This window comes from Sitodiplosis mosellana, unplaced genomic scaffold (genome assembly GCF_009176505.1).
Source record: "Sitodiplosis mosellana isolate CC-2019 unplaced genomic scaffold, AAFC_SMos_1.0 Smas_scaffold_30, whole genome shotgun sequence".
In the NCBI taxonomy this organism is placed as follows: domain Eukaryota; kingdom Metazoa; phylum Arthropoda; class Insecta; order Diptera; family Cecidomyiidae; genus Sitodiplosis; species Sitodiplosis mosellana.
In genome coordinates, this window is record NW_022595272.1 from 4,650,685 (window position 1) to 4,666,372 (window position 15,688).

Genomic DNA, 15,688 nt, shown 5'->3' on the forward strand with positions numbered 1-15,688 from the left:
CTAACGCCCAAACCATAAGTATCCAATTGATAAGGTAAAAAAGGAAATTCATAAGAAATCAATGATTATTTCAGTTTATTTCTATAATTCTGATTTTTATTGGATTCACAACAATTATTGATATGCGACTGACGACTTACTCGATAAACCATATCTATGACTCATTAAACCGAAACTAAGGAAATTCATTGGAGGAATTTGTAGTGCTAACGCCCAAGGCATAAATCTCCCATTGTTTTTTCGAATATGTTTTATATAAAAATATAAACCTGACTTTTTAATGAGTTTGTTTCATGAAAATAATTTGGTCAAATAAAAATTTTCTTCAAATTAATGAGAAAAAAATGCGCAGTATGAAATATTTTGATTGAGTCGGTGCAATCATAGAGCCGCTAAACTTTGGAGGTTAGGTTGCCGTTCTTTTGCGGCATGAAAAATTCATCGTTGGTATTGTTTAGATCACGAACATTTTCATGTTTGATTACCACAAACAGCACTTACAACATATTTTGTGCATCTTTTTCACACAATTTTCATCGCATACTTGCAAAAATGATAGAATATCATAAAATTCATTTCTTCATTTGTTAAACGTCATTGCAAACCGTGGTTTACTGAGTCAGTCGGTTTATTGAGTCAGTCAGTATCACCGTACTTTTAACAGATTAAAATCCATGTCTGGAATTATTATTATGCCACAGGAATATTTAATTTATGAAAACATTACTATATAAATATTGTTCGCGAGTGGAAACATCATTTACGTTATAACCCCGTAAATATTTCAATGTATCACTGACAGCTGTCATCGAATGTAAACATACATGAAGTTGCTAACGTTCATTCAATAGCTTTACCCAAAGCACAAAATCTTGAACTTTTGTACACAAGTGAAGTGACTAAGTAATAATTTCAATTTTAAATTTTTCTCTACAATATTAAAATATTAATCCCACACAAATTAAAAGTTTCTACATATTGATCTATCAATTTTTATTTTTTACACTTTTTAAGTGAATATTCGCTAATAAAAAAAGAAATATCCATTGGAATAATTCCATTACGATGTTAGATGGCGCTGTTAGTTGTGACATAAATGCTTTACGTATATCACATACAGCTAGTTTGCATCATTGCATGAACGAAATTCTTCCAAATCTCCAAGTTTTAAGGTTACACGAATCTATTTACAAAAAACCTTTTGGAGTTGAGAAATTTCATTTTGCAACTGTAAGACGATTTGAAATTATTTACTTCCCATATAGCTTCAGGGGATTACCATTTTCATTTGATAAACTAGAGGAATTTGATATTAGTTTTCAAGCAATTGAATCTTTAAGACATGAAGAAGACTTTTACGATTTCTTCAGAGAGCATCCATCTAAAAAAAAACTTGGAACGTGGTTGTATGAGGTGGATTTATTGGGATTAATGAACATGTTGCCATTGCTGGAAGAATTCGATACGAGAAGCGCTTATTCAATTCATGACATTGCTCGGTTTATGAACGAAAAGAAATCACTGAAAAAAATGACTTTTCGTTTGATAGACGGTCGTGATATCGATATTCCTGATATACAGGCTCACTTAAACGATAAATGGCATGGTACAAGATTACGATATGAATATGGTCCGTTCGAATTTATACGGATTTTGAAATAAAATATGAATCTGCTGATAAGAAAGAAAAAACTGACGATGAAATGTTCAATCATGTTTCACTGCAATGTCAGCAATAGCAAATATTGTGTATTTTACTCAGAATATTATTATGTAGGGAAATATTGGATTGAAGGAGAATCCCTTCACAAATACATAAATTCATTTTCTGTACGTCTATTTCTCTAGAAAATAAAACACAATAGCTTGAACCTTTTGATCATTGAAACTGGCTTTTTGAAACTGGAATGAAATTTAATTCGATAAAACTGTTTGAAAATTAATTTTCAGGGGACATTCGACAATTAGGTTTGTATAAGCTGAGAGTGTTTACTTGATTGAGAGATATTCTTTCTTTGATTTCGTAAGTATTGCTTAACTGTCATTCCGGGCTCAAGTGCAATTTTATGATTGATTTAAAGAAATAAATTAGAGGAAAATTGAGAGTCAATTCAGTTGATTTCTTAACTAAATGTTGATAATTTTTCATTTCTATTCTAAAAACAAATCCTCTTTAAATTGAACTTGAACGAAATCTTTGATTTTTACCATATTTTTCGAAACCATTTTTACTTGATTCGTATATTCCAACCAAATTATTGCGTATTGACGCAACACTAACACATACATATGAAAATGCGCACGTTATTTTTTCTCTTGTGTGTTCTAATATCCTTTTGTCATGTTGTAATGACAGTATGTTGTTGAACAGATGACACAGAGTTCATCAAGGGTTAAACGAAATCTAATTCAACTCAACTCAATTCAATACTTCTAGGAAGTGAAATCCAACCAAAACTATTTACGAGGATTTTCACGACGTTTCTTCTATTTTTAGTTCAGATTTCATCATTTAGAATGTTTTTAAAATTGTTTTTGTTTTTAATTGTTCATGTTTTAAAATACAATAAAATGTTAAAAAATAACTTGACCATTTCATGCTACACTTAAACGACTAATTCAGGACTTGGAACAATTTCAACTAAAATAATGTCTTAACTCATGCTTATAAATTCTGTTAGGGATTTTGTTTTTTGTTTTGGTTCAATTTGTCACTTAAAAAGTAATTTTTGTTTCCGATTGGTAAATCTAATGCTTATTGCCTATTCTGTTCATAAATAAGGTACTAATATCACCATACATATGACTTGCGATCGAGCAAAACGAATTCGGTTTGAAAATCGATAATTTGGCAAAATGGTGAATGGTGAATTGAATGTTTTGTTTGATGGCAAATGAATGAAGATCACTTGTGATTTTTCATGTAGCTCATGTCCCCTCGAAAAGTGATTCAATGGATGTTTTATTGTCTGTGGACAATTTGTCCTATTCGTTGAGGCAATATTTTCCTATCTATCGGATATCACACGATTTATCCACTAATCACTTCCAATGTCTTCTTAGTTGAGCTAAACAACGATTTACAAATAACAGCGAAAAAACAACATCGAGCGAGTTAAGACGAACTCGTATCACTTTAACTGCTTCCCTTGTGTCCAAAGAAGGCATCGACAAGTTTGTGTAAACTTTCATATGTTCCAGTGACGAGACCAAACATGGCTACTACCAAAATGATGGAATTCTTTGTAAGCAACACTCCGCTTATTCCGCTCGATGTTCCCGAAGCACACACCAATTCAATCACAGCTGGGACGATCAACGCCAACCCAGTTGAACCAAGAGCACCAATCAATGAAATGAATGCGTCCAGCGCTGGCACCACTTCGCCCAAAGAATCTAAAAATGTGATCGAAAAAAATAGAGATTAATCGTTGATCATAAATTCAATTCACTTTTTCATGGCGCATAAGATCCATTATTGCAGCAAAATAAGAAACCATTCAGTCATACCCAGATACTTACATGTCAAAAGAACCAAAAGAGCTCTGAAAAAGAGTTGGGAGGTGAGCGGATGCTTCAATGGGCCGAATTTCTCTTCAATGGGTGGCCACATGATTTGGATTGCAACAAAGAATTGTAACGGATAAGTCATCAGCAAACCAAGTGAAACCATGAATTTTACGGTTTGGGCCAATCTGTGCATAAAAATCGAATCAGGTTAGAATCAATAGTAAAAGCAAATTTGAATGTTCTGATGCTCGAAGAGAAACTTACGGATCATCATTTGGCAAATTAATAGTGACTGTTCCTTCAACAGCTTCTCCCCATTTCCAGTAGCTCATGAATCCCATCAAGATGAACAAAGAAGCGACGAAGACCATGCCAATATTAAGAACACCCGATGGGCGGGCAAATAATTTCGGTTTTTTCATGGCATTCTTTAATGGCAGCACTAAAGCGATACCCTCAAATGCGAAAATAGCCGTGCCAAAGAACAGCGGCATATTCTTCAGTTCACCAACGTAGGTGCGTTCAGAGATATCGGGTAAATCTTGGAAAGCAAAGAAGAATGTCAACGCAACACCGGCGGCCATGCAGATATTTGCAATTGTTGACAATGGTGCCAAATACTTGAGCTCGGTTATCATCGAAATGGCCAGAACTGGGAACAAGACCAGACCAAACTTCACGAGGTAATTATATTCATAGCTGGGCACGTACGCATTCCAGAGCTGTAATTCAAAACAAGAAAATTTTGTTGAATGAATTTTTTTTTATCAATTATTTTATTTTGTTCTGATTTCCTGATTTAAACAACAGCATATTTTACTCGCTTTTGAATTAAAGAAGAAGAAGAAGAAGAAGAAGAAGAGGAAGAGGAATAACAGAAGTGGTACTAACCTGCTCGAAATTTGTCGAAACGAACACAATGTAAATACAGCAAAAACCCATTTGTGTCACGCTAATGAAGATGTTAATGAGGAGTTTAAAGAATCTCGACCATTTACGCAGCCTAGGTGGTCCATTTATAAAGCAGAGTTCAACCGTTTGAGCATAATCGGGATCTTCGATTTCCTCAATCTTTTCCGATGTATTGCACTGAATTGCACGCATCCTCTTCGCACAGGTGATCTGTTGGAACGATGAAATCGAACAGTTAATTTTGTCATTCACAATCGAAATTTTTGCACATTTAAAACCAATATTGATATTTGTTCGCTATCGTTTCAATGAACATTTTGTTTTTTACCAGGAAATCGTTTGTATTCACTCACCAACACATGTTGACAATGCACTGCAATCAATCCGATCAAGATGGTGAGCGACGGTGCCAATACAATACCACCATTTTTGAAAGCACTACCCATGCCAAACACGCCCGCTCCAATATTTCCACGTAGCAAGTGCATGAGGGTTTCAACATATCTGAAAATTTCAACGAATCCCATTAAAATTATTACAAAAAGTTCTGCTTGAAATATCCATGAACAAATCAATGAAAAAAAAAATGATTACTTACGACGTTGGATGATCAGATTGGATGCCATGACCGCCAGCGCCACCGCCGCCAGTCTCATGGCCACTTCGGTCGTATTGCTTCTTCATCGGTTTGCCATTGCTGCGGCCATTTTCACAGTCCAAAATTTGCAATCGTGATGACATTTCTAGGTATTGGAGAGAATGATTCGGATTAAAAAACGGAAATATTCATCGTTGGTAAAGCAACCGTTATCGTTCACAATTCTATGCTCATCTATTTTTTTAGGATGCTGATATTAAACTCAATTGTTTCTTACCTCCCAAGAAGCCATTGTTCAGTGTATAATTGCTTCCCGCCGTCTTTTCAGCCAATTCCATTTTGTTTTGTTGCTTACTCATCTTTAGTAGCTAGTGTAGCTTTGGATATCGAAGTATAGTTTTACTGTTTCAAATTCCACAAATTCAATTGATCTGGTGGGAAAAAGTAGATGAAAACGATTAGTATCTTTGTTTGTGCAAGCAAACTGACTGCTTTCATCGTATTTTTGCTCTAAAAAAAACTGGACTAAAATTTCCGATAAGAAAAACACATCTGTGACTAATATCGTAATGTAAAAAGTGAATTAATTATACAGAACGCAATTTTATCACAACACTTGCGCCTGAATCATTTATTATTGATGGAAAATTTTCCGTAATTCTGAGCTTTAAATTGATGTTGTCGTTTAAACTACATTACCAATTCGGTTGTTATGTGGCAATTGCGTCAGGAGCGTGTAACTATTCAGTACACAATCCAATTTGTATTGTATGGTGATATCAAACGACGAATTTTCAATTTATGAAATTATGAATTATGCTCATGATTTTGCAAACACAACAATTTATATTCATAGTAGAAAAAGTCAGTAAGCAGATGAGCACGCTTGCGCGCCAATTTAAGCAATTTGCAGGAAATGTTCAATTCATATAACACTTAATTCTAATTGATAAAGAACAATGGACACGAAATGACTTGACGTAATTGCACGCATGCTCGTGCTTTGCGCGTGCACATGACAATTATATCGACCAAAATCTTACTTCCGAAATTGCAAACGGAATTAATTGAACGTGTTTCGTGTGACTGAAATTAAAATATGTAAACGGAATAAGTGATCGGTGGTCGGTTTTGCGGTGTTGACATACGATTGAACTAATAAAAGAATTGTGCGTGGCACTTCAAATACGACTCGTTTGAATTTCCCTAGGGTTTGTTGTTTTTTGCGTAAAGGCCATTGAATTGTGACCAAAAGTGTATTACTAGTTGCTAACGCATCCACTTTCAATGCCGTGGTCATGATCATGAATTATGTATACACATATTTTTAGCTCTCTCTCCCTGTCCAAAGGAAAACGTCCAATGGAAAAGTTTTTGATGTTGCATCAGTGGAAGAGTCGCGTTAAATTGCAAAACTAATTGCAAATGTGGGCAAAGTAATGCTGAAAGGGTACGAAAGAGAGAGAGAGAGAGAGAGAGAGAGAGAGAGAGAGAGAGAGAGAAAAGAACAACCTAACGGTTCGAATTAAGCCAAAAATGTGTTCAAAAATAAACCTTGCGCAAACATCGTTTATGACTCTTTCTCAAACTATCCTGAATGATAGTGTGGCGTTAGAATACCAACGGACTCACTTCCGTCTCTGCTCTAATATTAGAATATAAACATTCGATCCGATCAGTGTGAAAACAAATGTTCGTCGTAACTGAAACAAACCGAATGTAGCAAATGGCACAGAGCCAACGAACAAGCGAATGTGACGACACAACATGAGATTTGGATGACTTGAGTTTCTGTTTTTAATCGACGAAGAAGAAGAAAAGCGCATGCATCACGAATTCGGTGCGTCGATCTGCAATTGAGTAAATGTTGCGCGACAAGAAAATCGCCTGTCGACAATAGACAAGTCACTCGGCTCGTGGCACGTGCTCCGAATGGATTTTCTTCGTAAATATAGAAAGAGCGTGGTTTGGCGCATATGCAAAACGAAAAGACACACACACACCGTATGCGCGCTCACGCGACGCTCAGCTGAGAGCGGCTTTATACTAATTCAATTCAGTGCCATTGAATAATGCATGAAATCGGTGTGAGTTCCACGCGGTTAACGGTACGTACGGTAGCGACGGTGTCGCTAATCGGATCGCGCTCTATCACAAAACCGAAGAGAAAAAGTGGGCCTGAATCACGGTGCAAATAAAAATGTCAATGTTTAGATGCTAGTTTAAATTTGAACAGCCACTATTTGCTTGAATCAGAATTTCTGTTGTTTTTATTTAGTTTTAAATTGAAAAGAAATCAAACGAATCTCTTTCGCTTTGCAGGAATGTTTCTTCTTTTAAAAATTTGTTATTTTTTCTGTCTTGTGTTTGTTCAGCACATTTTTATGTGTTTGAATGAAACGACACCTCAGAATAGAATCGCTTTCAAATTCGTTGAGACATCGTTGGAATGCAAAGAATGCACAAAATGATTAATGATCAATCGGGGCGAACAACAAAGTACAGAGAAATGAAAAGAAAGGAACAAAAATGTATCGCATTGTAACAAAATGAAAGAGATGAATGCGTGCCGACTGCCGAAGTCCACAATTAACGTCATTCGTGTTAATTATAAAACCAATGAATTAGCAAAGCCACAGAATGATGATAATTCAACTTGCAAATTTATTCGGCTTTTTTTGGTTCTTTCAAATGGACTATGGAATGCCTACAAATGAAATCAATAGAACGAATGATCGTGCAACGAAACAAATCTTGTAAAAATAAAATGCAAAATTTGAAGGCTACAGAATTTCAACCAATTCGTATTTAATGACAGTTGTGTGATTTATTTTTCATTCGACTGAGATAAATAAAAATGGTGCAGACATGCTTTCTGTCTCGGTGCATGTTCATGACATTCAATTTTTTTTGTCGCCACGTTTCATTACGTTTCATTTTTTTTCTCAGTAGTTTTGCTTGAGTTATACAAATGCATGCAATCGTCGTGTTTACCGATCATTTTCTGGCTATTAAATGAACGGCTTTTATTACTAATTCGAGACGAGAATGAAAATGCCGCAATAAAAAGGAAACTAATGTTATTGTTTGATGGTTAACAGCTGTGAAAATGGGCTTCGTTTTATATCAATATTAATTTTTGAATAAAAATTGAATATTTGCTACATACATGTAGCTGCTCCTTTTCTTGCTGTACTTTTTTGTAACTGCGCAAATTCAATCAAATCATAAAAATAATTCACGATCTTCTCGGCAAATTTTTGCTAAGTTTTTTGTTACGAGTTGATTTTGATTGTTGTATGTGATTGTTTCTGTTGTGATTCTTCAATTGAGATAAAAAAAAAAAATAACGTGTGAAATTGTATGTATAATTCTACCCAGTGAAAAAAGCGGAAGAGTTAAGTTTTTTGCAGCACGATGTATAAATTAATGAACAGTGACGATATATAACCGTTATCGGATCCACCGCGGATTAAGATAAAAAAGCCAATCGATTATTTAATCAATCGCAAGCGAAATCACGAGTATTGTCGGCTTTGAGATACGCAGCTCGAAGTGGGTGAATTGTGAAAAACGGCGCAATTGTGTCAGAGAATACGAGCAATTCAAGGGAGCTAAACGATAACTATGTCGATAAAATGGATTTCATTTGATTTGTGTTTTATTAGCATGGAATCGGAACGGTTGATTAGAAAAGTCACTTGAATTATGGCGAGAGAGAAAAAACACGCAAAATTTTAACTAGTGTCAAGGAAACTGGTGAGATAACCAATTCAAACTCGCTTCAATCATAATAGTTTGCGGATTGTTTTTTTTTTCAATATTTTTCCTCCAATTCGATCGCACGAGACTGTTTCAAAAGAAATGAATTATAAAGTTACGGGTTTTATACGAATAAAAATTTGCATTTAAAAAAGAATAAATTATTTGCCAAACCAAGGTGAACCAGGACTTTGACTGCCGGCGAATGCAGAAAAAAATCAGACAGAATGAATGAAAAAAAAAAATGTTACACAGACAATAATGAGAGACAATTCATCGAAAGTACGTCGATCAATGCAAATGACTTTCTCAAACGGGTTTCTCTAATTGGACGCCGAGTCATTTTTTCTTATTGAAAAGCGGTTTGTTTGGCTATTTGAACTCAGGTAGCATGTAAATGTCAAACGATTGAGAAGTGAAACATGGGAAATAAAATTCATGAAAAAATGTAGTTGAATGTGCAAATTTAATTGCTAGAAAAAATGCAAGCCAAACAAATGCGGAGACATTGGCTTAGGAAATGCTATCAAAATAACATTTCTTGGTTGAAATATTTCTATTTACGTTTAAAAAAAAAACCAGTCACAGTCTAAGACTCTCAGTTTAATAGAAAAATAGAAAAAAAACAGCGATTGTCAACGAAGTGACAAGTGAAATACAAAACAATATGTTTAGGTGATCTAGCACAATAGTAAATTGTAGAGAAATTTTGAAATGTTTCGGTGCGATTGTCATAAATCAACACGTTAGACGGCTTGGCAATGAGTGCAAATACGATAAGAAAACGTATTTAGACAGTTTATTATATATGATTATTCGTCTTGAAGATTTATTGGATGAACAGCTTTATGGTTTTATTTAGGAAGATTTCGCCGCTTGACTACCTTTATGCGATTAACGGTGGAAAAACGAGCAGTCATAAATGCTTGTATCAACAGAGTGTCATTTACAATGGCTTTGAATCAAACATTAAAGACTCGTTTTCCGCGAATTTCCTAAGAAACATCATCGAATCACTTGAACAGATGGATTCAATGCGTGGAAAAATACTGGCAATTTCAAATTTGCGGCCCAAAATTCTTACGCACACATGGCTATAAATACCAGAATGATTTTGACACTTGAACCGCTCTCACAAATCAACACGAAATGGATAAAACCCGTTACGCGCATCACGATTTCTGACTCAACGACCAACTGATTAATGATGATATATTTTTATAGCGTCCAAAAAAAATTCATTCAACAATGACAATCTATTTATTTATATGTTGAAGTCAATAAACGTGTGACATCTCTTTCCTCGGTCGATATACAGGTGTTCCACTCGGTTGAGTCGAGTGACTAACACCGAACACTGCAGCCAACGCGTGCTCTCAGAGATGAAAGTCTATATTTTTTTTCTCGAATTTGTCATCGTTCAACAAAATTTTTTGGCTGTTATGCTTCAATGCACTAGAACTATGTGGCACGAATTATTATTAATTGGATTATTACCATTTGATGTGCTAGCGTCGCTTCACACTTTTTTCAGTTTTATTTTTCAATTAACACTTTTAATTCTTTTTTTTTGCTCAGCAAAATTTATAACTCTTTATTTTCTATGATGTCGATCACTGCGACGATTTATATCGCGTCAGAAAAGATAAAAAAAAAATTGTGTCCATCAATAATAGACAAGACTTTTCACAAAATGAAGAGTGTGTTCCAAACGAAAGCACAAACTGAACTGAATTTTTCTTTTTTTCTCTGTTGGGTAAGAACACCGTGTTGTAAAGTGTGAGTGATACACGACTAATGAAAAGAATGCTCGAGCGCACGCTATATTTATTCGTTTCAATCGCTTAGGCTTCGATGGGATTACGGTCAATACACAGGCCGCACAGCCGAAGTGTGTTTTTGCACACCGATAATGCTCTGTTTCTCTCTCTCTCTCTCGCTGTGAGAAAGAGTGAGAGCAGAAAAAATGCGCTGCTCGTCTGTGACACATGTACTTAGAAGTGTGTCGGTGCTTTGAACTAAACATTGTTGTATGCAGACACAAAAATTGTATGCGGTGCAAATAAACGTGTTCACGAGCCATCCATGTGCGCATACTCACACAGATTTTTGTGTATAAACATCAGATGATAATGTCGATATTTGAATGTTTACATTCTTTTATGATTCGTTCAAATTATTCGTAGTTTTTGTTGTTGGACGCCACGTTTTTTTTTTCGCATCAAACATCAGACAAATAGTTTTTATGGGTCTGTGATTCCACACAGAAAACATAATGTGTGTGTGTGTGTGTTTGAATTGGGTTTTTTTGTTCATCGATAAAACGGCCACAATGCGACTGAACGTGTCGTGCTCACGTTGCGGTGTTAGATTCTAATCTCGCACTGTTTTTGCTGCTGATCGCAAGTACGGAAGGAATGGAAAATAATTGGAATGTTTCTGGCTCTATTTTTTTATCTAATTACGGCGATTCATGCAGTATACGTTGACATTCTTTGGAATTGAAAAAAGTTGGAGTGGAAAAGTACCTCTTTGCAAATACGAGCAACATTTTATTTGCATAATTTGGCGATTTGTCACACATTTTGTCAACCCAATCTATTTATGAGGCGCAACTCCAGCGTATTAATATTTATGGACGAACTATTCTATTTCGGTTGAGTGACACGCGCACACAATGCGCATACCTCTGTTTTTCTTATTCTTTCTTTTCTGTTTCGTACATTTGTTTTTCTGCACGAACAATAGCAATAACAAAAGGTGGATTTAATTATGAATCTATCCGTTATTCTATCCATTTATGGTCATTTTTTGCCGGATTCTATTTTCAATTACTCGAAGTGTCTGTATTTAATTTGAATGATTATTCGATGATCAATTTGTCACTTTTTCACACATAGTTGATATTTATTTCTGCGCATTTTCACATAAACATCTCTTTTGAGAAGCAATCAAATCCTACAACAACCAAAACGTCAAGTGATTCAACTAATCGGTCAACTAATTGCATTTTCGACATGAATGCTAACAATGACTCGAACGTTTTTTTGTTGTTCTCCTTATTTCCGATTTTTTTTCTTTCACTCCATTCCTAAGAAGTCTTTCAAAATTGCAGATCCATTGCAAGGCATATTTTCACGAGATCGACATATGTTATGTGGCTGTTGTTAACATTTCATATTTATGGCTTCATATTTTATTCTCTCATTTCAGTTTGAAGAAGAAAATCCACCTAATCTCAATATAATCACGTGTAAATATTTAAGCATGGCTTTTGGCTGCGTATTGTTTATGTGTCTGATTGTGTGTCAATTTTGTTTCATCACCGTGCTCGTGCGCATTGTTGCTATAAACTTTTTCATTTATTCGGCATTTTTTTAATTGCTTTCAAAGACAAGCTCAAGTTCTTTTCCACTACGGCACACCATTCAATTGGCATCTCGTACATCACATAATAGACACTAGTCGCTTTTTTCGCATTTTACGACTATTTGTCTTCTGCACGAAAAACAAATCAAACATGCGTTTTCCGATGGCTGAGCATCTCAGCATTACGTATGCTGCAGATTAATCCGAGCATATTGAAGACGCATACTGTATAATACAGTGGCGTGGTCGAGTCCCTGCGTAGCAGTGCACGCCACTTGAATATACAGTATGCGTCGTCGATATGCTCCGATATATCCGCAGCATACGAAATGCTGAGATGCTCAGCCATCGGAAAACGCATGTTTGAAACAAATACAAAATTTATCCGCCTTATGCCATGCACTACGGCCTGTGCAAAGCAAGACAAGTGACAATAAACGATACCGTTCTATATGCTAAATGGCTCCGGGACCAGAAAGCAAATGATGAGATAAAGTTGATCGTAAAAATCTTAAGCGTTTTTTTTTCGCCGGTAAATCCCAGGCCCATCAAAAATGGCAAATGTTTTGAATTAGAAAAGCGGTGAAATCATCGAAAAATGCTCAGAATTTCAATTTGTTGTTGAAAATTGTAGCAAATGGTGTTTTTTTTCACTTCGTTCGTGATCGGAATCAACGCAATAGCAGGTGCGGAATTGAATCCATGACAAATATCGAACAAAACAAATACGCATCAGAAGCACCAACAGCTACTACTGATAAACACAAAAACGAAGTGGTCTTCGACATGTGAAATCAATTATTACTTTTTATATTAAACGAGAGCATTTCGAGGTATTGCTTCTTATATCGATGTTTGAGAATTTTCCAGAGAATTCATCTTTAAAACGTACATCTTGAAAGTGTTCCGAAAATGTTCAAATGAATCAATTGCTAGCCAGAAAAAAAAACTCGTTGCTTTTATTAGACTTCTGCAGAAAATTCCAATGTTTGATTAAACCGAGACATGTTGGAGACCAAATATAGGTAACCAAAGTGATGATAACAACTTCGTTCCAATTATTACATTCAAAACAAACTTTTACTTGTTATTCCGTTTTTTTGGAGATGGTTTATCATTCGCATAAGTAAGAGAAAGAGAGAGGGTTGTTTTTTTTATCTGTTGTTTGCAGCATTTCGCGCATTCATCAGTCAATAAAAATTGTGAGTGTATGTGTCACGCACAGAAAAAAAGAGCGTGTATGATTAGAGACGTGTATGCAGAACTGGAAATTTCTACTGGTGGCAACAACGACGAATTCTCAATTGAATGAAATAAATTCCCCCGTACAATGAACGTATTGAAAATGCCTGTCAGTCTGGGAAAAACCACATTTTAAATCACGGCTTTTCTCAATACGAGCGTATGAGAGCCACAATCAAAGTCTCATAATCTCTGAATATCACAAAAATTCATTCTGCGAATTAGTTCATTCAAGCAATAAACAATTAGTTTGATTTTAACCGTTTTTCGCCGAAAGCATTAGTGAATTTCAGACACGCTTTTGTCATATACGCGTAGATAATTGCGGGCTTGTTATGGTTTTTCGCTGCTGAAATTGCAACAATCATTATAATTTAACGCCGTCATTAAAAATGATTGTATTATTTATTGTTATATTACCCATCACTCAATTTGTTTGTTATACTCGCATTTTGGTTTGGAGCGGTTTTTTCGTGGCTCATGGCTCGGTATTTTTGGGTGCATGTCACACAGATGCGGACAATATGGAGTACGAAGCTACTGTTCAATTGAGGAATCGAAGGCTCATTTGGTAGAATAAATTTTTGAGGAATGTGATGTAAATTTCCAGACACTCAATTCCACTTTACATTGGTGATCAATTGATACCGGATTTGGATTAAGTGACTTGCGCCAACGTCATTGAGCAGCTCAATTGATTACAGATCAGGCGATAAGACGTCGCTTCGCCAAATGTTCGTCATAAATCAAAAACTTTCGAATTGATAACGACCGTTCGATTGAGGTTGCCCATTGTTTTTGGCCGGATTTGACGCAATGCAATGACCAATTGAAATAGTGTGTGATGAGTAACAATAATATAAACATTGTGAGTGTTTGATGTAAAGCTGATGGAAATGTTTTGGCCCTTGAGAAGAGACACGAATACAATTGATCGAATCGCAATCGCAAGTGATTTTGCTCAGGTCTCGTGCTCATGAATGAGAAATAGTGAAAAAGAGAAAAGGAACAAGCTGAAAAAAGTATGAAATTTATGACATCCAAATATGCACAATTGACAATTTGTAAATCGACATGAAAGCGGAAAACATAGAAAATGGTTACATAAAACGTGGCTTATCACAATTTCTTGTCAAATTGCCAAATAAAATGACTAAGAATGTGGGGCACACTCAGACAAACGTTCGAAAATTTCACGGCATTCCAATTTGTGAATTGTTTATCTTCACCGCGAGAGCGTTTCGATTTCAGAAACGTGGAATCGTAAAATACATGCCCACTTAATTTCATCTTCATGCTCTGTTTAGCATTTTTCATTTCATTTCTTCATGAGCAAAAAACATACACAGACTCGAAATGTGCACATGGAATATAAATAAAAGCTCAAAAGATCAAAATATCATTCCTATTAATTCTTAACCGGATTTGGATTTCTCATTTTAGCTAATAAACCATTGCATTACGTCTGACCTATAGACATGAGCTGGGGTCAGTTCGATCGGCGAAAAAAAAATCGAAAGCCGTCACTCAAGTGCCATAATGTCGGGCGGATTAAGATGTTCTCAATCAAAACTCTTCGAACTGATAGAAAGCGTGCGAAAGCATTTCTGTACTTGACAAACGAACGATAGGCCTTCCTTCATCGACATTGATAAATCCAGTCCATTGACAGCAGTATGTTTTGGTTCCGGTCATTCGGTGCTATCGCCAAATTAGCCAGTAATTTAGTTTGATTCGCGAAGCGTTCTACCTCTCGACCGATCGCTGTAGCCATGACTCCTTGCGGATTTCTTCAGGATCAACCTTCGCCGCTTTCATTATCAATGATTGTGTCCGTCAATTTTCGATTTGATAAAGACAATGATCGACAAATGATATTCGTTCGGTTGAAAACAAATTAAAACGTAAATCAACAATCGTCACTTTTACGTCAATCGAATTTTTTCTTAAGTAAAAATCACTCGAATCACTGATTAGATCCTCGTCATCATCGCGAAATTTCACGTGAATTTCTTTATTTCCTGAGCAAACATTTTTTTTTCCATCAGCAGTAAATTTTTGGCATTGACACATATCATAAGTAATGGAAAATTGTATAAAAATTGTTTATCGATTGAAAATATGACGATGACATTAATGTCGTTTTGTTGTTGCTACTGTTGATATTTTACCACACGGTTAGTTGCAAATGTTGGCCGTCTGTTTTTTTTTTCAAGCCCTATTTACCATGCAAGTACGTCAACTTTCAACAGCAAACTACATTGTTACCAGCGCTCTTTCGATTTGCCTATGGTT

General features: G+C 35.5%; 1 protein-coding gene across 1 annotated transcript; it reads right to left on the minus strand.

The window, feature by feature from the left end:
* Positions 1–1,866: 1,866 nt before the first annotated feature.
* On the minus strand, positions 1,867–10,666 carry LOC129569093 (proton-coupled amino acid transporter-like protein CG1139). Its single transcript, XM_055447542.1, has 8 exons — positions 10,280–10,666; positions 5,298–5,451; positions 5,021–5,165; positions 4,776–4,926; positions 4,402–4,632; positions 3,775–4,232; positions 3,523–3,695; positions 1,867–3,396 (listed from the first exon to the last, which is right to left on the minus strand). Exons 2-8 carry the CDS (start codon positions 5,377–5,379, stop codon positions 3,137–3,139), a joined length of 1,500 nt encoding a protein of 499 aa, XP_055303517.1. The 5' UTR covers positions 5,380–5,451; positions 10,280–10,666; the 3' UTR covers positions 1,867–3,136.
* Positions 10,667–15,688: the final 5,022 nt, after the last annotated feature.